The sequence below is a fragment of the Orcinus orca genome, chromosome 4, assembly GCF_937001465.1.
Source record: "Orcinus orca chromosome 4, mOrcOrc1.1, whole genome shotgun sequence".
NCBI classification, from domain to species: domain Eukaryota; kingdom Metazoa; phylum Chordata; class Mammalia; order Artiodactyla; family Delphinidae; genus Orcinus; species Orcinus orca.
This window is the reverse complement of record NC_064562.1, coordinates 126,757,955-126,779,483: the sequence shown is the minus strand read 5'-3', so window position 1 is coordinate 126,779,483 and position 21,529 is coordinate 126,757,955. Positions and strand designations below refer to the sequence as shown.

Below are 21,529 nucleotides of genomic sequence, written 5' to 3'. Positions count from 1 at the left end.
AGTACCAGCCCGGCCCGGCCTCTCCTGTCACCGGCTCGCCCCGCCCTCGGCCGCCGGGGCGGAGCCCACCCGGGGAAGGGAGGGGCCAGGGCAGAGGCGGGGCCAACGGGGCGCGCGCGCGCGCCTGTGTGTGTGTGTGTGTGTGTGTGTGTGTGTGTGTGTGTGTGTGTGTGTTCGCGCGCACGCGTTTGTGAGAGAATATGAGTGTGTGACTATGTACATTACAGACTGTGTGTGAGAGATTGTGAGAGAGAGGCTCTGTGTGTGTGTGTGTGAGAGACTATGAGAGAGAGTGTGTATATGAGAGACTACGTACGTAAAGACTGTGAGAGATTGTGTATAAGAAATTGTATGTGCATGAGACTGTGTGTGAGAGCTCGTGTGTGTGAGAGCCTGATAGACACTGTGTTGAGAGAGACTGTGAAAGACGCGGTGTATGCGTTTGTGAGGGAGAGAGGAGAGCGTGTGTTGGTAGGTGTGTGAGAGAGGGAAACACACGCAGACACAGAGCTCCACACTCCAGCGGAGCCCCTCTGTGCTTGCCTGGCACTGGCAGTGTGCCTGGGTGTGATGCCGGCTGCCTGTCCTGAGTAGCTGTCCATCCTTTACAAGTAATACACATTCTCCGTCTATTTTGTTCCTTTTGCCTCCTCTCTGTGTCTCTCTGAAGGTCTGAAGGTCTCTCTCTGTTGAGTGCTTCCCTGGTGTGTGTTGGTTGTTGGAGCCTTGGGAGCATTTGGTGGTGTATCTGCCTTTGTGTATATTTCTATAAATGGGTAAGAATATGTCACTCAGTGTGTGGTAAGGGAGACATCTTAGTTTATAATTCTTTTTCATGCTACCTGTGGTATCGCAATTTATAATAAGTAACATATATATATATATATATATATATATATATATATATAGCCTTTGTCCCCATTCCTGGCACAGAGCTCCTAAAACCTTGGAGTTTCCTAAGTGGTGAAAGGGATAAAGATGTCTTTTGTTATGTTAATGAGGCAACTTTTTGATAGCCCCTAGGTAACTTAAGGGTGGGGCCTGGTTGTCAGAAGAACCAGCCTTGTGATTAGAGGATTGGAACTTTCAGTCCCCCCTCTGATCTCCTGGGAGGGGAGCGGGGCTGGAGGTTGAATTGACCACCAACGGTCAGTAGTTTAGTCAATCATGCCTTTGTAATGAAGACTCCATAGAAACCCAAAGGATAGGGCTTTAGAGAACTTCCGGGTTGGTGAACACGTGGAGATGGGGGGAGAGTGGCAGCTTAGAAAGGGCATGGAAGCTCTGCGCCCCTTACTGCATACCTCGCCCTATGTACCTTTTCATCTGACTGTGCCCCTGTATTCTTTGTAATATCCTTTATAATAAACTCCTAAAAGTAAGTAAACGTTTCTCTGAGTTCTGTGAGCAGCTCTAAGCAAATTAGTGGAACCCATAGAGGGGATCGTGGGAACCTTCAATATATAGGTGGCTGGTAGAAGCACAGGTAACAGCCCGGAGTTGCAATTGGCAGCTGACGTGTGTGTGGTGGGTGGAGTTGGAGCGAGGGGGAGGTGGGGGGGGAGGGGCAGCCTTGCGGAACTGAGTCCTTGGCCTGTAAGATCTGTGAACTTATCCCCAGATAGGTAGTGCCAGAACTGAGTTAACTGCTTCGTGGTGTTGAAAAACACACATCAGACTACCCTACCCATTTTGTTAAAGGGAAGTTGAGGGCACTTAAATAATGTATCAAATTTTGTATATCTCTTATCTGTATTTTGAAAAGATAATAGACTATTGTATAGATAAAATATCAGGCTATCTTTCAATGGAAAGTAAATATGCCTAGGTATGGAGAAGACTGAATTATTTGAGATGTTCTGTTAAAATGTCTCTAGGCCCAGAGGGAATTAAAATAGGCGGGAATGTAAAGACTTATTTTAAAGACCTGTTTCCTGGTTTTGGTAATCAGGATTGTAGAAGCTAGAAAATATGCCTTTGGCTATCACAAATTAGAAAGAAAATGAATTTGGTTTATTTCCTTTCTTAAAAGCCTTTAAAACCCCAGAGGAAAGTATTTAATATTTTATATATATATATAATCAGAAACAAATGTCACCATGGGAACCCAAAAGCATTCCCTGTTGGACCTCATTGCTTTCTTCTAATGACATTCCTGAAATTTTGCTTTGGCTCTTAGTAGTGTTTCTTATAAAAAATGACCTTATATATCTATTTAAAACAAAACTTTAGGATTATGTATGTGGCACAGAGAATATCCGCTTTTTACTGCCAACTCTGTGGAGCTTAAGGCACATTTTGAAGTTCACCCTCTTTTGGCTTGTAGCTGTTAACTTGGTAAATCGAGCGGCTATGCACTCTTCAATCAGGTTACAGGGTGAACAGAAACTCCTTCTATACTTGAGGACTCAGAAGGCATAGAATTTATATATCTGGCCAGGAAAAAAAGAATAATACAGAATTTAGCTTTGTTCAACTTAGGGGACAAGTCTTACTTAAGTGCTTTAGAACATACTGTCTGGCCTTTTGGAAAGTCAGGCTTCTCGATTCTTTGAGAAGTGTATTCATTCATTCAGTTATTTAGCAGATATTTATTGAACACCTCTAGGCATTAGGCCCAGGTCTAGGTCCCTCCTCTCACGTAGCTTCCATTTAATTTTCTTTTGAGTTCTATTCTGCTTTCCCTGGCAAAAGCCAAGAACTTTCACCAAAAGGTGGCCAGAATCCTCTGATTCCTGCCTAGGACTGATGTCAGAACCTCTTCATTTTCTTATTTTATTTAGTGCTTGGGTTTCCTCTTTGAACTGTTATTCATTTGTTTATAGAGACTTTAGTCTTTCCTGAAGATTTAGAGAATCACCTCTTATTAAAAAACCCAGTAGTAGCATTTTATACAAAAGACATTATTCAGGTTACATCACAGATAACATACTTTCAAGTGTGTCTTATGAGAGGGGAGGACTGTTTTCCCTCTGTTGCATACTATGAATAATAAATATATAAAGCTATTACTTCCCATTTCCCATGGGAAATATAAGATTCTTATTACCTAGGCAACTATAATGTGTTGGTCTCAAATTGTATGCAGTTTAGTTGTGATTTTATTAGTGTATTTACCTTGTGTTTTCCCAGGAACTAATGAGTGGCAAAAAACAGACTCATTTCTCAGGAGTGGCCTGTGTAGTGCAAAGGTGTCTTGTGCAGTTGCTGTGGGAACTCTCTCACTTTCACACCTTTAATATCTTATTTTTAACGTTCTTCCACTCTTATGTGTACAACTTTCCAGAGAGAAAAGTTAACAAATCAGAGTGATCTGTGCTCATTTAGTAATATAATATTAGAAACAAATGCAGTTATTTGTAGAAACTGCGCCAAACTTCATTTTTCAGTTTAATTTTTGACATACTATGATGTTATTATATGCTTCCTGTGCTTTAATTTTTGCCTCTCATTTTTTAAAAAAATCTGTTTCCTTCCCATTTAGCAGAGCCTTTGGTATGGGGAATAATTTTTGAGATGTTTGAAATCTTAACTAAAATCCCAGGAAAAACTATGGTTTCTGGACAACATGTGAATTTAAAGGAAAAGGAACTTATTGGAGAACACTCACTTCCTTTATCGTTCCTTTATTTTAAGGAAGCTATATCAGAAGCATGGTGAACCAATGCTTTCTCAATGTTCTCTAGCCATTCCAGAGAGTCCATTCTGATTGGGAGAAGGAAAAATTTACCTTTCTTCTTGGAATTAATTTCTATTCTCTCTTTTGTTAAAGAACAAAATTCAACTGAATAAATTTTAAAGATCTTATTGGTTTTATTCAGCCATTCATGAATCAGGCAGCATCCAATCTAGCAGATAGAAAGGAACTCCAAAGAAGTGTACAACTTAACAGGGTTTTATAGACCAAAGTGAGCAGGAACAGGAAAGTTATACTGGGCATTCGCTGATTGGTTAATGCTGGGTTATCCCCTTATATGGAGCAAAGGAAGTCTTGGGGCCTGGTGAGGTAACTTGTGCTGGGCAGGCAAGGGCTGATCAGTTGACCTAGGCCTTCCTTCTCTGAGGCTCGAAATTTAGTTAAGTTTTGGTTTGTCGATGTGGTGTTTAGCATGAGTGACTTCATCTTGAGCCGAATCTGTTTACCTTAACTGTTTTATTCTCTTTTTGTGGTGTGACTTCTTTGCATCCACATGTACTACTGAGTTCTCTCCTTATAGTAGGAATGTAGATTAAGAGTTGTGTTTTCACTAAAAAAAAAAAAAAAAAAAAAGTTGAGAAGGCTATTCAAACTCACTAGTAGAGAAAAAAATGGAAAAGTAAACAATTATAAAGTACTACTTAATATATGTTAGCAATTTTTAAAGTGTTGAACAAAACCTAATGTGGACAAGCCTTAGAGAAATGGTTAAACTCAACTACTGCTAGTAGCACTGCAAACTGATGGCATTCTTTTGGTGGTACATATTCAGAACCATAAAAATATTCATACTCTTTGGCCACTAACTGCAGACCTAGAAAAAAATTCAAAAGAGGTTAAAAAAAAAACAAAACTGTTTGGTGTTCAAGGCAAAACTATAGTGAAAAGTTGAAAGAAGCCTAAATGCTCTCCAGTAGGGACATGTCTGAGTAAACTATGGAATTCCAACACAATTAAATGTATAAGGCCTGGAAATAGTAACAATAAAGATTTTATATCAATGTGATAAACACATTTAATATGATGTTAAGTGGAAAAGTGCAGCCTGACAGTAGCAGAGCCACTTAGCCTGTATCTCAGGAGCTGGGAAGATAAAAAGTGTAATACGGAACTTAATTCTGTTCAATTTAGGGAATAAGTCTGACAGAAGTGAAGTTATGTGAACATATAGATCAAATTTGGAAGAGAAATTTTTAAAATGTTTTCTGGGTTGTGTGTTTCCTAGTAAAATTAATTTTAACGTTGTAATTTAAAAATAATCATTTTTAAAGATCTGTTTCTGTTTTCTTTGTAAAATTGAATGGCTGGCACGCAAAGCCTGGTTGCCTCAACTTCATAGCTGAAAGTTGTTACCTTTTGTTGAATAATTTAGTTGTTGAATGGGTTTGGATCTTTTATTCATGCTGTTCTCAATAATTTAGAATCTTAAGTTGGAAGGAATCTAAGAAGCATTTTAGAACAACCTCCCACCAGTATAGGGATCCCTTCTATAACATTCCTGACAGACGGTCACCCTCCTTCTGTTTGAAGGCTTCCAACTATGGGAAACTCATTACTTCATGATGCCACCTGTTCAATTACTGGATATCTCTAGTTGTTAGAAAGTTCTTAACAGCTACTGAGTTGAATCTGTATCCTTGTCTCCTCTGCCTACTGGTCCTAATTCTTTCCTGAAGTACAAGAGAACTGATAAATCTTTTTTTTTTTTTTCCCCTCAAGACAGTCTTTTGAATGTTTTTTAAAAGGCAGTTTTTGTCTTCTCTTAGCCTTTATTCTTTCAGCTGTTATTTATGGATAGATGTAGAATTTGTAGATTTTGCCATTTATTATCTGTACCTACTTCTTATGTTAACAGTACCTCAGCTTTTTTTATTGATTCAACTCTCTCCCACTCTGTCTGTGATTTCAGTGAAGATGACGCTATTCCTGGATCCAGGAGTGGAGAATAACACCTTTACTAAGTAAGTCAAATGCATTTCACCCTTCCTACCTCCCATGGCTATAGTGACTGATTTGAGGATGTGCACATGGCCCAAATCAGGACCGTCAGGGCCAGTGAAACTCAATTCTGGGATTTTTGTTTGTACTGTAGAAAAAGCAAAGTCTTGTTTACAGGATTGGTGTGTGGTGTTATGAGCTTGGAACTACAGGAGAACCATCTTATAAGGGCCTGAGAATGAAGTCTGTCCAGCAGAATGCATGACTGAGAGATGAGCTTTTTGTGGTACGCAGGCCTCTCACTGTTGTGGCCTCTCCCGTTGCGGAACACAGGCTCCGGACGCGCAGGCTCAGCGGCCATGGCTCACGGGCCCAGCCGCTCCACGGCATGTGGGATCTTCCCGGACCGGGTCACGAACCCATGTCTCCTGCATTGGCAGGCGGACTCTCAACCACTGCGCCACCAGGGAAGCCCTTGGGTTGGCTTTTTATCACTTACTAAAGAAGTTAGAATGATACAAGCTCTAAACTAGGGTACAGAGGAAATGAAGTAGTTCTGCTACTATCAGACTGCAGAAATGAGGGCAGTTCATTTAAAGTCTCTGGTACTGAATTGCATCATCAGTAAAATGAACAAGTTTAACTGGACAATTTGAAAAACCTCCTCCTCCTTTAAACTTCTATGATTTCTGTATGACTTTTCCTCTAGATCTAACCTGAGTGTCTTGGCTGCTGTCATTTGCTTTTATTCCAATTGGTCAAGTTGTTCTTCTCGGAGGGGTTAACTCTCAAAAGCAAAAGGATAGAAAGAATTTTCCTATGCTGCATCTTTTTTTAATCACTCATATTTAAATTATTTTCCCTATTCCCTACCCCTCAATCTTTTAAAATGTTTTAATGAACATATAAATTGTCCTAATATGATTCTAAGACATCTATAATTTTAAGACTTTGTCATGAAATAACTCCCTTTACTCAGTGAAAATTAGGTCTATTACCCTTTTGTCTCTAACTTTTCATTTTGAAAAATTTCAAACCTTCAGAAAAATTTCAAGAATAGTGCAATGAACACCAGCAGAGCTTTTACCTAGATTGGCCTGTTGTTGATATTTTTCTGTATTTGCTTTCCTGTGTGTGTTTTCCTAAATAAATCTATTATTCTTAATGTGTCTTTAAAACAGTATGTATTAAGAAAAGTAAGGACTTCTAAGAGGATTCCTGGAACCATTTAGAAGGATCTGGAAAAGTAGAGTTGGTACAGGGTAGGGACTAACAATTCAGAGTCTTCACTTTTCCTGAATTTCAATCCTGGCTCTCTCTAATCGTCAGTTCTCACATTTGTGAAATATGGGTATTATTGGCACCTATTAATTAGTATTAATTAATTAGTATTAATATTAAATACATTGATTAGTATTATTATGTGAGTAGAGCTCACATGAGATGTTTGTGATTTTTCATTGCTTGTGGGAAACCATAGTTATCTGTGCTCTGCTAATGATGTTGGACCTTGAGTTTCCTCACATGGGAAATAAATTTGTGGTTGGTTCAAAAGGGAATGCAAAGTGCTGAAACGGAAATGAAAGAATATGTGTTTTTGGCTGGGCAAGGAATTAGACCCCATGCTGAAAATTTCAAATAGCATCTGCCAGCAAGGTACTAGTGGAAGTAAAACTAGATAAGGGTAGCAGATGGGTTTATCTCATGTGCCAGTTACTCTTCATGGCTGCCTGGTACACTGTATAAGATAGCTTGTGAGAACTTTTTGGGAAAGAATAACTGCCATGGCACGGGAGATATGAGCACTGGCACAAGTGCCATGTATTTGCCCCTCCGATCTAGGTCTGAAAGACAAAGGAGGCAAGTTTCAGGGATGGGAAGTGAACTTGACAACTGGCTAGTAAATACATTTAAAACTGAGGAGATTTTCTGCCCGTTCCTGTGAGCTGGAAGCTTCCCTCCAGCCAGGCTGCTGGCAGCCAGAGCCTGTCCCTTTTCCTCTTGCACCCAGAGGAGTGTTTGCACTCTTAACCAGAGCTCACAGGGCGTCTGCGGAGATTACATCCTACTGCATCCTTGACTTTCCTGGTGCGGTGCCACCTTGGTGCCACAGTCCCTAATTATTAGGATGAAACCCGTTCCGAGAAGCAGCATCCGCCCTCCCACCCTGTCCTCCCTGTGGGTGTGGGGGCAGCATCAGTGTTTGGACGCCAAGCAAGGACCTGCGCTGTGTCTCCAAAGGCAGTCTGTTCAGGGATGGAGGTCAACCCAGAGTAAGGACTTGAGTAATTGGGGGCCCACATTAGAAGACCCTGAGCCTGGAGGAGAACCAAGGTGGCGGAGTAGAAGGCCGTGCTCTCAGTCCCTCTTGCGAGAACACCAGAATCACAACTAACTGTTGAACAATCATCCACAGGAAGACACTGGAACTCACCAAAAAAGATACCCCGCATCCAAAGACAAAGGAGAAGCCACAATGAGAAGATAGGAGGGGCGCAATCACAGTAAAATCAAATCCCATAACTGGTGGGTGGGTGAATCACAGAACAATTATACCACAGAAGTCCACCCACTGGAGTGAAGGTTCTGAGCCCCATGCCAGGATTTCCAACCTGGTTGTCCAGCAATGGGAGGAGGAATTCCTAGAGAATCAGACTTTGAAGCCTAGTGGGAATTGATTGCAGGACTCTGACAGGGCTGGGGGAAACAGAGACTCCACTCTTGGAGGGCACACACAAAGTAATGTGCGGGGGAAGGAGCCCAGGGGAAGGAGCAGTGACCCCAGGGGAGACTGAACCAGACCTACCTGCTAGTGTTGAAGGGTCTCCTGTAGAGGCGGGTGGTGGCTGTGGCTCACTGTGAGGACAAGGACACTGGCAGCAGAAGTTCTGGGAAGTACTCCTTGGCGTGAGCCCTCCCAGAGTCTACCATTAGCCCAACCAAAGAGCCCAGCTAGGCTCCAGTGTTGGGTTGCCTCAGGCCAAACAACCAACAGGGAGGGAACCCAGCCCCACCCATCAGCAGACAAGCAGATTAAAGCTTTACTGAGCTCTGCCCACCAGAGTAACACCCACCACCAGTCCCTCCATCAGGAAACGTGCTCAATCCTCTTAGATAGCCTCATCCACCAGAGGGCAGACAGCAGAAGCAAGAAGAACTACAATCCTGCAGCCTGTGGAACAAAAACCACATTCACAGGAAGATAGACAAGATGAAAAAGCAGAGGGCTATGTACCAGATGAATGAACAAGATAAAACCCCAGAAAAACAACTAAATGAAATGGAGATAGGCAACCTTCCAGAAAAATAATTCAGAATACTGATAGTGAAGATGATCCAAGACCCTGGACAAAGAATGGAGGCAAAGATCGAGAAGATGCAAGAAATGTTTAACAAAGACCTAGAAGAATTAAAGTACAAACAATTAAAGTACAAACAAACAGAGATGAACACTACAATAACTGAAATTAAAACTACACTGGAAGGAATCTATAGCAGAATAACTGAGGCAGAAGAATGGATAAGTGACCTGGAAGACAGAATGGTGGAATTCACTGCTGTGGAACAGAATAAAGAAAAAAGAATGAAAAGAAATGAAGACAGCCTAAGAGACATCTAGGACAACATTAAACACAACAACATTCACATTATAGGGGTCGCAGAAGGAGAAGAGAGAGAGAAAGGACCCGAGAAAATATTTGAAGAGATTATAGTCGAAAACTTCCCTAACATGGGAAAGGAAATAGCTATGCAAGTCCAGGAAGCACAGAGAGTCCCATACAGGATAAACCCAAGGAGAAACACGCCGAGACACATAGAAATCAAACTGGCAAAAATTAAAGACAAAGAAAAATTCTTGAAAGCAGCAAGGGAAAAATGACAAATAACATACAAAGGGCTTCCTGTTCTGATGGACGCTCCGGCAGTAACAATGATCGGGGACATCCTGCTGTTTGGGATGCTGTTGATGAACGCCGGGGCAGTGCTCAACTTTAAGCTGAAAAAGAAGGACACGCAAGGCTTTGAGGAGGAGTCGAGGGAGCCCAGCACAGGTGACAACATCCAGGAGTTCTTGCTGAGCCTCAGATATTTTCGAACCTTCATTGCCCTATGGAATGTCTTCATGATGTTCTGCATGATCTTGCTCTTTGGCTCCTGAGCTCCAGGTACAGAACCGGAAACACACCTTCACAGAGTGTCTCTTCCTCCATCCTGACGACTTCAAGAATGTTTCTGACCAGAAAAGCAGTGACCTTCCCAGAAAGTCCAAGCTTGTGGTGGGTGGAAAAAATGTTTGCCAAGATGAACACAGTTTCCCAGCCACGTCACTGTTGTCTTTTCAAAGATATTTTCATTTTGACCTCTGCCTTGAAATGCTGTCTACTTAAAAGAGTTTGAAGGGTGTTTATGTGAGGGGCTGTGGTGTCTAGATTGTTTAATCAGATCGGAATCCCTCTTCTACCAAACTTTCACAGGAAACCCATTTCTGGGTATTTCTTGGTTTATTTTTAATAACCATCATTTTTTTGGTTCAAATTATACAGATTTTTAAAAATCTTTTGTATCCAGGAATCTGAAGCAGAAAAGTTGGCTTTTAAGTTTGATGCAGCCTCTCATTGGACTACATTTGTGAGGAATGAACAAGTTCATTGTTGTTGCGTCTGTGTCCAAATTCATTCCCTATCCCAATGGGCTCTGCTTGGCCACTCCATGCTGCTGAGGTTGTCCCCAGGACTTGAAGGGTGAAGTGTTATGGGTTCCTGTGGAACAGAGGTGCAGAGCAGTTGGCAGGGTGGATGGGGGTTTTATAAGAAACTTTGGCTTGCCTTGAAGCCCTCTATTAAAGTAACTTTTGGGCCCATTAATTGTATAGTTTTTAGAATGAGAGTGATTTATGTGGTGATATTGGGACCCAGTTCTGAAAGCTTGGGTTTTGGGGTCTGCTTTTCAAATGGATGATTTCAAGGTTGAAAAACAAGCCTCATTGGAGGAAATACAGCATTTTGCATAGAAGCTTCTTTGAAAGGGAGTCCTGGTTTAATTGCCGACATGACACTTGGGTGGTCAGTGCCCGGATCCTATAGGTGTTTGATTTGTTTGTTGTGGTTTTTGAAATCCTAACTTGCACTTAACCTGGTGGGAGGAAAAAATAATTATACAGGCTCTTAGAACTAAAGAGCATTGAAAATAAAGCTCATTTCTAAAAAGGAAAAAAAAAAAAACATACAAGGGAACTCCCATAAGGTTAACAGCTGATTTCTCAGCAGAAACTGTACAAGCCAGAAGGGAGTGGCATGATATACTTAAAGTGATGAAAGGGAAGAACCTACAACCAAGATTACTCTACCAGCAAGGATCTCATTCAGATTCGATGGAGAAATCAAAAGCTTTACAGACAAGCAAAAGCTAAGAGAATTCAGCACCACCAAACCAGCTCTACAGCAAATGCTAATGGAACTTCTCCAAGTGGGAAACACAAGAGAATAAAAGGACCTACAAAAAGAAACCCAAAACAATTAAGAAAATGGTCATAGGAACATACATATCAATAATTACCTTAAACGTGAATGGATTAAATGCTCCAACCAAAAGACACAGACTTGCTGAATGGATACAAAAGCAAGACCCATCTATATGCTGTCTACAAGAGACCCACTTCAGACCTAGGGACACATTCAGACTGAAAGTGAGGGAATGGAAAAAGATATTCCATGCAAATGGAAATCAAAAGAAAGCTGAAGTAGCAATACTCATATCAGATCAAATAGACTTTAAAGTAAAGAATGTTACAAGAGACAAGGAAGGACACTACATAATGATCAAGGGATCATTCCAAGAAGAAGATATAACAATTATAAATATATATGCACCCAACATAGGAGCACCTCAATACATAAGGCAACTGCTAACAGCTATAAAAGAGGAAATCAACAGTAACACCATAATAGTGGGGGACTTTAACACCTCACTTACGCCAATGGACAGATCATCCAAACAGAAAATTAATAAGGAAACACAAGCTTTAAATGACACAATAGACCTGATAGATTGAATTGATATTTATAGGACATTCCATCCAAAAACAGCAGATTACACTTTCTTCTCAAGTGTGCATGGAACATTCTCCAGGATAGATCACATCTTGGGTTACAAATCAAGCCTCAGTAAATTTAAGAAAATTGAAATCATATCAAGCATCTTTTCTGACCACAACGCTATGAAATTAGAAATGAATTACGGGGGGAAACATGTAAAAAACAGAAACACATGGAGGCTAAACAATACGTTACTAAATAACCAAGAAATCACTGAAGAAATCAAAGAGGAAATAAAAAAATACCTAAAGACAAGTGACAATGAAAACACGACGATCCAAAACCGATGGGATGCAGCAAAAGCAGTTCTAAGAGGGAAGTTTATACCTATAAAGCCCACCTCAAGAAACAAGAAAAATCTCAAACAAACAATCTAACCTTACACCTAAAGGAACTAGAGAAAGAAGAACAAACAAAACCCAAAGTTAGAGGAAGGAAAGAAATCATAAAGATGAGAGCAGAAATAAATGAAATAGAAACAAACAAACAAAAAAAAATAGTAAAGATCAATAAAACTAAAAGCTAGTTCTTTAAGAAGATAAACAAAATTGCTAAACCATTAGCCAGACTCATCAAGAAAAAAATCAATAAAATTAGAAATGAAAAAGGAGAAGTTACAACAGACACTGCAGAAATACAAAGCATCCTAAGAGACTACTACAAGCAACTCTATGCCAATAAAATGGACAACCTCGAAGAAATGAACAAATTCTTAGAAAAGCACAACCTTCCAAGACTGAACCAGGAAGAAATAGAAAATATAAACACACCAATCACAAGCTGAAATTGAGACTGTGATTAAAAATCTTCCAACAAACAAAAGCCCAGGATTAGATGGCTTCATATGTGAATTCTATCAAACATTTAGAGAAGAGTTAACACCCATCCTTCTCAAACTCTTCCAAAAATTGCAGAGGAAGGAAGACTCCCATACTCATTCTATGAGGCCACCACCACGCTGATACCAAAACCAGACAAAGATACTACAAAAAAAGAAAATGACAGACCAATATCACTGATGAATATAGATGCAAAAATCCTCAATAAATACTAGCAAACAGAATCCAACAACACATTAAAAGGATCATACACCATAGTCCAGTGAGATTTATCCCAGGGATGCAAGAATTCCTCAGTATATGCAAATCAATCAGTGTGATACACCATATTAACAAGTTGAAGAAGAAAAACCATATGATCATCTCAATAGATGCAGAAAAATCTTTTGACAAAATTCAACACTCATTTATGATAAAAACTCTCCAGAAAGTGGGCATAGAGGGAACCTACCTCAACATAATAAAGTCATACAACAAACCCACAGCAAAAATCATTCTCAGTGGTGAAAAACTGAAAGCATTTCCTCTAAGATCAGGAACAAGACAAGGATGTCCACTCTCACCAGTATTATGCAACATAGTTTTGGAAGTCCTAGCCACAGCAATCAGAGAAGAAAAAGAAATAAGAGGAATACAAATTGGAAAAGAAGAAGTAAAACTGTCACTCTTTGCAGATGACATGATACTCTACATAGAAAATCCTAAAGATGCTACCAGAAAACTACTATAGCTAATCAATGTATTTGGTAAAGTAGCAGGATACAAAGTTAATGCACAGAAATCTCTTGCATTCCTGTACACTAATGATGAAATATATGAAAGAGAAATTAAGGAAACACTCCCATTTACCATTACAACAAAAATAATTAAATACCTAGGAATAAACCTACCTAGGAAGACGAAAGACCTGTATGTAGAAAACTATAAGACATGATGAAAGAAATTAAAGGTGATACCAACAGATGGAGAGATATACCATGTTCTTGTATTGGAAGAATCAATATTGTGAAAATGTCTATACCACCCAAAGCAATCTACAGATTCAGTGCAATCCCTATCAAATTACCAATGGCATTTTTTATGGAACTAGAACAGAAAATCTTAAAATTTGTATGGGGACACAAAAGACCCCGAATAGCCTCAAGCAGTCTTGAGGGAGAAAAACGGAGCTGGAGAAATCAGACTCCCTGACTTCAGACTATACTACAAAGCTACAGTAATCAAGACAATATGGTACTGGCACAAAAACAGAAACATAGATCAATGGAACAAGATAGAAAGCCCAGAGATAAACCCACACACCTATGGTCAACTGATCTATGACAAAGGAGGCAAAGATATATAATGGAGAAAAGACAGTCTCTTCAATAAGTGGTACTGAGAAAACTGGACAGCTACATGTAAAAGAATGAAGTTAGAACACACCCTAACACTATACACAAAAATAAACTCAAAATAGATTAGAGACCTAAATGTAAGACTGGACACTATAAAAGTCTTAGAGGAAAACATAGGAAGAACACTCTTTGACATAAATCACAGCAAGATCTTTTTTCATCCACCTCCTAGAGTAATGGAAATAAAAACAGAAATAAACAAATGGGACTAATGAAACTTCAAAGCTTTTGCGTAGCAAAGGAAACCATAAACGAGATGAAAAGACAACTCTCAGAATGGGAGAAAATATTTACAAACGAATCAACAAAGGATTAATCTCCAAAATATATAAACAGCTCATGCAGCTCAATATTAAAAAAACAAACAACCCAATCCCAAAACGGGCAGAAGACCTAAATAGACATTTCTCCAAAGAAGACATACAGATGGCCAATAAGTACATGAAAAGCTCCTCAACATCACTAATTATTAGAGAATGCAAATCAAAACTACAATGAGATATCACCTCACACCAGTTAGAATGGGCATCATTAGAACATCTATAAACAACAAATGCTGGAGAGGGTTTGGAGAAAAGGAAACCCTCTTGCACTCTTCGTGGGAATGTACATTGATACAGCCACTATGGAGAACAGTATGGAGGTTCCTTAAAAAACTAAAAATAAAATTGCCATATGATTCAGCAATCCCACTACTGGGCATATACCCAGGGAAAACCATAATTCAGAAAGACACATTCACCCCAATGTTCATTGCAGCACTCTTTACAATAGCCAGGTCATGGAAGCAACCTAAATGCCCATTGACAGACAAATCGATAAAGAAGATGTGGTACATATATACTATGGAATATTACTCAGCCATAAAAAGGAATGAAATTGGGTCATTTGTAGAGACGTGGGTGGATCTAGAGACTGTCATACAGAGTGAAGTAAGTCAGAAAGAGAAAAACAAATATTGTAAATTAACACATATATGTGGAACCTAGAAAAATGGTACAGATGAACCAGTTTGCAGGGCAAAATTGAGACACAGATGTGGAGAACAAACGTATGGGCACCAATGGGGGAAAGTGGTGGGGTGGTGGTGGTGGTGGGGTGATGAATTGGGCAATTGGGATTGACATGTATACACTGATGTGTATAAAATTGATGACTAATAAGAACCTGCTGTATTAAAAAAAATTTTGTTTTGCCAATATGATGGGTATAAAATGGTAATTCACTAAAAAAAAAAAAAAAGACTGAGGAGAGAGAAAAATTAGCAGATTTAAATGAAGTATTCCGTCAAGGCTGTTAGCAAAGCAGTAAAATGTGCGTGTGTCTATCCTAGCATTTACCGCATTATATTGATAGTAATTCCTTTGTTTATGTGTTTGTCTCTCCAACTGGAATATAAGTTTCCAGAAGGAAGATCCACTATTATCCTTCATGCTTTACAAACTGCTAGGGATGTAGGAGGTACATAATCAACGTTTGAGCTGATTCAGCTATATCTAATTTTTTATTAGGTTTGGGTTGAAAGTCCTTATCCTGTAAGGCTTATTCTGTTTCTATGCTTATTTTGGAGCCTCCTGCTCTGTTTAGTTTCCTATTAAAAATATCTTCGGAAAATTTCCATCTTATAGCAAGTAAACTAAGAGCAAAAAGATGTTTGCCAAACTTTAATCAGAATAGAGAGGGAGCAGTAAGTCCCTGATTACTAAACCCTTTTGCAGAGTTCATGTAGAACAGAATTCAGGTAGGGAATAGAGATATGGAAGACCCTGGAGATGCAAATTGTAGGCCTTCTGTGCATACTAACCAGCTCCTTTCTACTTCTGCAACCCATTAGACACAGTATCTATTAAAAACTAAAAAACAAAATCAAAATTCTATGATTCTTTGTCTTCCTAAATATTAAAATTGTAGATAGTATTTAAGTCATAATTTCTGAGACTTTGTCCAACTTTTAATTTCCACATCATTAATTGACACTCATAAAAAAAAATGGGTACTGTTATATTCAGCAGCTGAGAATGATTATTCTGAGCCATTAGAGGAAGAGGACCAATAGCTCAGTTTTGGCCCCATTGTCACCTTTTTCTGAACAACAGTGACGATTTATTCAGTTGAATCTTTTTTTTTTTTAACATCTTTATTGGAGTATAATTGCTTTACAATGGTGTGTTAGTTTCTGCTCCATAACAAAGCGAATCAGCCATACATATACACATGTTCCCATATCTCTTCCCTCTTGCGTCTCCCTCTCCTCCCACCCTCCCTATCCCACCCCTCCAGGTGGTCACAAAGCACCGAGCTGATCTCCCTGTGCTATGAGGCTGCTTCCCACTAGCTATCTACCTTACGTTTGTATTCAGTTGAATCTTGACATAACATTTTTATAGATATGAGGCAGTGTTCTAGAAAAATAAAAGTTCTGTTGAAATGTAAGAGGTATAGGCCTCATAAACTTAGTTGCAATTGGGCAAAGGTAAAAATCATCCGGCTTGTCCCTCATGGCACAATTTTGGCATTGACAGTACACTAGCTTTAGCGTGTTCAGTTTATCTGTGAGATTCATTTATCAGGGAAGGTAAAAATAAAGTGTTGATACAAATTGCTAGACATGTATTTTCAAATTGCATGACATATATTTTCAAACTGCACCAATTAGATGTACCTACATTTTTTCTAGTCTTTAGCCTTCTGAGAATGTACAGTTTTGTTTTATTTTAACATCTTTATTGGAGTATAATTGCTTTACAATGTTGCGTTAGTTTCTGCTGTATAACAAAGTGACTCAGCTATCCATGTACATATATCCCCATATCCCCTGCCTCTTGCATCTCCCTCCCACCCTCCCTATCCCACCTCTCTAGGTGGTCACAAAGCACGGAGCTGATCTCCCTGTGCTATGCAGCTGCTTCCCACTAGCTATCTATTTTACATTTGGTAGTATATGTAAGTCCATGCCACTCTCTCACTTCTTCCCAGCTTACCCTTCCCCCTTCCTGTGTCCTGAAGTCCATTCTCTACATCTGCGTCTTTATTCCTGTCCTGCCCCTAGGTTCTTCAGAACCATTTTTTTTTAAGATTCCATATATATGTGTTAGCATACGGTATTTGTTTTCTGAGAATGTACACAGCTTACTCTCATATAGCTCTTCAGAAATCCATTATATGCAAAAGTACGGACTGCCTATATTTATTTATTTTGATAGTTACCTCTTTTCTCAAGTTGTACTTGAATATCTTCAGTTTTTCTTGCTTTAATGATGTCTTGCTGTTTTCTATTTCTGCCTCTTAATAACCTTATCTGTCGAGAACACAACTGAGAATAAAGAACCAAACAAAAGACCTTCTGAAAGACTCCTGAGCATTATAGTTCCTCTACTCAGAAAAAAATGCTGCTTGGGTCCTTACTCAGAGTCTGTTTATTCACAATCTATTCACATTCTAACAATCTTGGTGCAAAAAGACACCTATATATTGTTTAAATTCTGTATGCAAGGTGGTTGTGTATGGAATGATTTATGTGAAGGGGCACAAAGAATATTGAGACTCTTCTTATTCTCAGGTGGTTAAACCGTAATAAGCGCTATAAAGCATTTACACAACTAAGAGTAAAGCAGTGTAGAATGAGGAAAGTGTCATAAGGAATTACAAACGAAGTCCTTTGTAGTTCAGAAGAGAGGGAGATTACTTAGTTACCGAACTTCCTTAACAGTATACATCTGAAATAGCAAATTTAGAAGAGGGAAGAACTGCTATATGCAGGCATGCTGTCAGCCACTGCCATTACAGCTGATAAGTTAACATCAAGAAGTAAATTAGCAATATTCTAGAAAGCAGGTATGTGAACTTAAAATATCCAGGAGCCACTTAATGTAAGGTCAACTTTTAGAGGCTTTGAGGACATCATTGAGTAATGTAATAATCAGTGCTGTAAAATGATTCATAGACTTTAAAATTAGAAGTTCTCTTAAAGCTTGTCTAGGCTCCACATTTTATTAATGACATTTAGAAAGGGTAAGTTACTTGCCTCAGTCTAGCGGGGGTGAGGGGCTCATACTTGACTCCTTTTTACTCTTTCCCTCACCTTTCCCATTCTTCCCACCTGCCATCTCCACCTAGGCAATCACCTTGTCTTTTTGCCTCCATTTTCCTCAAATTTATATTCCCTTTTCCATTTCAGTTTTCACTGCCTTATATCAGACCTTTGATATCTCTTGCCTGGAATTCTTCCATGGATTCCTAACTCATCTTTCTCCTTCTATTTCTGATCCTTCTTAAATCTATATACCACTTACCCAGCCAGAGACATCTGGCTGAAATGCAAATCTGATGGTAACATTCACTGACTTTATTGCAACAGCTTCCCATTGCCTGCAAGATGAACTTCGAACTCCTATCCAGCCCTTCCCTGCTTTCTACCACTCCTTATACTATATATATAATGGGGGGGAGGCGGGGTTTGGCACATTGTCCCCCTCTTCCTCCTCACTCTCTCTCAAAATTCACTTGGATAAAATCTCAACCTTTAGGAGTCAGTTCATATGCCATCCCCTCCAGGAAGCCCAGGTTTAGGTAGAGGAGGTCTTCCCTATCCAGTGATGGATTTTCATTATATCCTATTATTGGACTGACTTATACTATAATTACGTATTTGGCTACCCTGTTTGAATGTGAACTCTTTGACAGACCTTGTTTTATCCATCTTTGTATACCAAAGACCATATTAGGTGCTCAATTTTAGGACATATCAGATGTCCAATCATTGTGGTTGAACGCATGCACAGTTCTTGGAAATAAAGCTACCTGAATATTAACGGTCAGGCAAGTGTTCTTCCTCTCATACTCTCGGTTCGTGAAACTGGCTGTGAACCAGAATCACCTGGGAAGATTTTTTTTTTCTTTTGCGGTACGTGGGCCTCTCACTGCTGTGGCCTCTCCCGTCGTGGAGCACAGGCTCTGGACGCGCAAGCCCAGCGGCCATGGCTCACGGGCCCAGCCGCTCCGCAGCATGTGGGATCTTCCCGGACTGGGGCACGAACCTGCGTCCCCTGCATCGGCAGGCAGACTCTCAACCACTGCGCCACCAGGGAAGCCCCTGGGAAGATTTTTAAAAGCACAGATTTCTGGGCTTCACTCCTGCCCTAGTAAATCAGAATATCTTCTCCATATTTTTATGAGGTTTTCTCAGGTGATTCTTATGAGTTAACCTGGAACCTGATCTCAGGCTGGAGTTTGTTAATCATTGCACAATGTTTCTTATCATGAGCCTTTAAGAATAAACAATTTAGGAAGTCAAAGTGGGCTTCCCTGGTGGCGCAGTGGTTGGGGGTCCGCCTGCCGAGGCAGGGGACACGGGTTCGTGCCCCGGTCCGGGAAGATCCCACATGCCGTGGAGCGGCTGGGCCCGTGAGCCATGGCCGCTGAGCCTGCGCGTCCGGAGCCTGTGCTCCGCAACGGGAGAGGCCACAACAGTGAGAGGCCCGCGTATCGCAAAAAAAAAAAAGGAGTCGAAGTAATAGATAATAACAGATAATAAAATAATAGATTTAGAAAGATTTGCATTCAGGATAGTTAAACTTCTCTCAAATGTGTTAGTTGAAGGATAAACATCCAGCTCTTGAGAAATCTGCTCACCATAATTCATTCACTAGTGATTCTGGAGAGACAAGGTTTTAATTTTTGATAACATTACTCAAAGTTTTTTTTCCTTTTCTAACTCCTTTGAAATGGATTTTATTTCTCATATTAGTTTTCTTTCTGTGATCACTTAATATCTTTTCTACTTTTTCCATTTATAATTAGGTAAATACCATTCCTTCATGTTTAAAGTCTCCACTTCTAATGAAGTGTATCTTTTTATAGCTTTTGCTTTTTAAAACTCTTGATACTTCATTCCTCTGCTCTGTGGGTTGGTTAGTGTCTGCAATGTACCTAAACATTTCTGTTTATAAGAGAAGTGGGCCCTGCTTTCATCTCGCCATCACATTGAGCCATTTGGTTTCTGTGGTTTGTCAGGGTGCTGCTGAGGAGAGGAACTGGTGTGGGTGGGAGTTTGGCTGACTTCACAGTTTTCCATATGCATGTGCTCCTCATGCTTGAGCTGGAAGCTTGTCTCCACAGGCAGACGTGGGAGCAGGAAGACAGCCACTGTGTAGGTGGTTTTGAAGAAACCTCACTCTGCTTTCTCTGTGCCCAGCTGGTTTTAAGTTTCTGGGCAGTAGTGCTAAAACAGCCTTCAAGTTTTGCCTTTGATATAGTAAGATTTCAGGTCTGTGTTCAATATTGTCCTTGGTTCTGGACCTATATTTTCATGTATTTTACAAGACTGTTTATCTCCAGCTTTGGTGTTCCATTAGATACATTTCATGCACATGTTTATTATTTTTAGTTTTAATTATGTAATTGGGTGCAAATCTAATGATCTCCCAATGAAAATTTATACTACTCTCACCCTAATTGTGGGGGAGGGAATGAACTGGTTATAATTTTTGTTTGTGTTATGATTTACGTGGACTTAAGTTACATTCTGCATGAAAGGCATGAAACTCTTAAGTTTTTGGTAAAATACCCCCTGAAGTTTATAGCTTTCGGGTCACCAAGAATATAGGCCAACTTAACGTTTACATCTTCTGATATATTTTTCTTGTTGTTTTGCTAGCTAGCAACACATACTTAACAGATCCTCCTTGTTGTCAGGTGCTTAAAATCTAATAGGGACTATAAAACATTTACACAACTAAGAATAAGTGTTTTGGAGTTGAGAAAATGTCAAAACAATTTAATGGAACATCTCTAGGGTCTTCAAAGATTGCTATTCTGAAAAAACATCTTCGTTCTGCCTTGTTCTAGACCTACACTGGCTGACTCATGTAAGGAGAGGAGGGCAATTATGGTTAGAAACCATAATTGTTTAGAAACCATATGATTGTTTACATTTGTTAACTGGTTACTGTATAGTCCTGAGCATTTAAATGACGCAGTACTCAGCAATTTTTATGTAAGTGTTGGTGAACTGCTTCACTTTGGTTATTTAATGAAATGTCCTTTATTAAATTTTGCTTGGCTTTTCTGTATATCTCCAGGAAAATCTGCATTATAATCTTGCATATTAACTTACCATATTAGGTTTCAAGGTTAAAACCTTAAACCTATTATTAGTTAGGTTTAAAAATCCATAAAGGCCTATGACTTTCTCCAAGGTAGTACATATTTAGGTAATGTAGGTGGTCTCTTTTAAAGTGATAGTAATAGTAGCTACATGCTGTGCTAATGTATCTTCCCAATGCTGAAAAAAATGGACAGTTTTACATGTATATGTTATATATATGTATATTAAAATTCTTATTAAGATTAAAAAAATTTTTTTAAATAAATTTTATTTATTTATTTAGGCTACGTTGGGTCTTTGTTGCCATGTGTGGGCTTTTCTCTAGTTGCAGCGAGCGGGGGCTACTCTTCGTTGTGGTGTGCAGGATTCTCATTGTGGTGGCTTCTCTTGTTGCGGAGCACGGGCTCTAGGCGCGCAGGCTTCAGTAGTTGTAGCACGCAGGCTCAGTAGTTGTGGCT

General features: G+C 39.6%; 2 protein-coding genes across 2 annotated transcripts in view; both read left to right on the top strand.

Annotated features, from left to right (window-relative positions):
* Positions 1-1,585: 1,585 nt before the first annotated feature.
* The window catches only part of LOC117201200 (uncharacterized), a 50,763-nt gene continuing 30,819 nt past the window's right edge, over positions 1,586-21,529 (top strand). Inside the window, exon 1 of the mRNA XM_049709651.1 lies at positions 1,586-5,658. Within this exon, the coding sequence (XP_049565608.1) occupies positions 5,429-5,658 (230 nt within the window). The 5' untranslated portion in view covers positions 1,586-5,428. The remainder of the gene's footprint in view (positions 5,659-21,529) is intronic.
* LOC101280568 (small integral membrane protein 7-like) lies at positions 7,995-10,864 on the top strand. Its single transcript, XM_049709653.1, has one exon. The coding sequence runs from the start codon at positions 9,546-9,548 to the stop codon at positions 9,792-9,794; it is 249 nt and encodes an 82-aa protein (XP_049565610.1). The 5' UTR covers positions 7,995-9,545; the 3' UTR covers positions 9,795-10,864.

Excerpts from the sequence above, each read along its gene's own strand:
- LOC101280568 (XM_049709653.1), top strand. The coding sequence starts at position 9,546 with ATGGACGCTCCGGCAGTAACAATGATCGGGGACATCCTGCTGTTTGGG.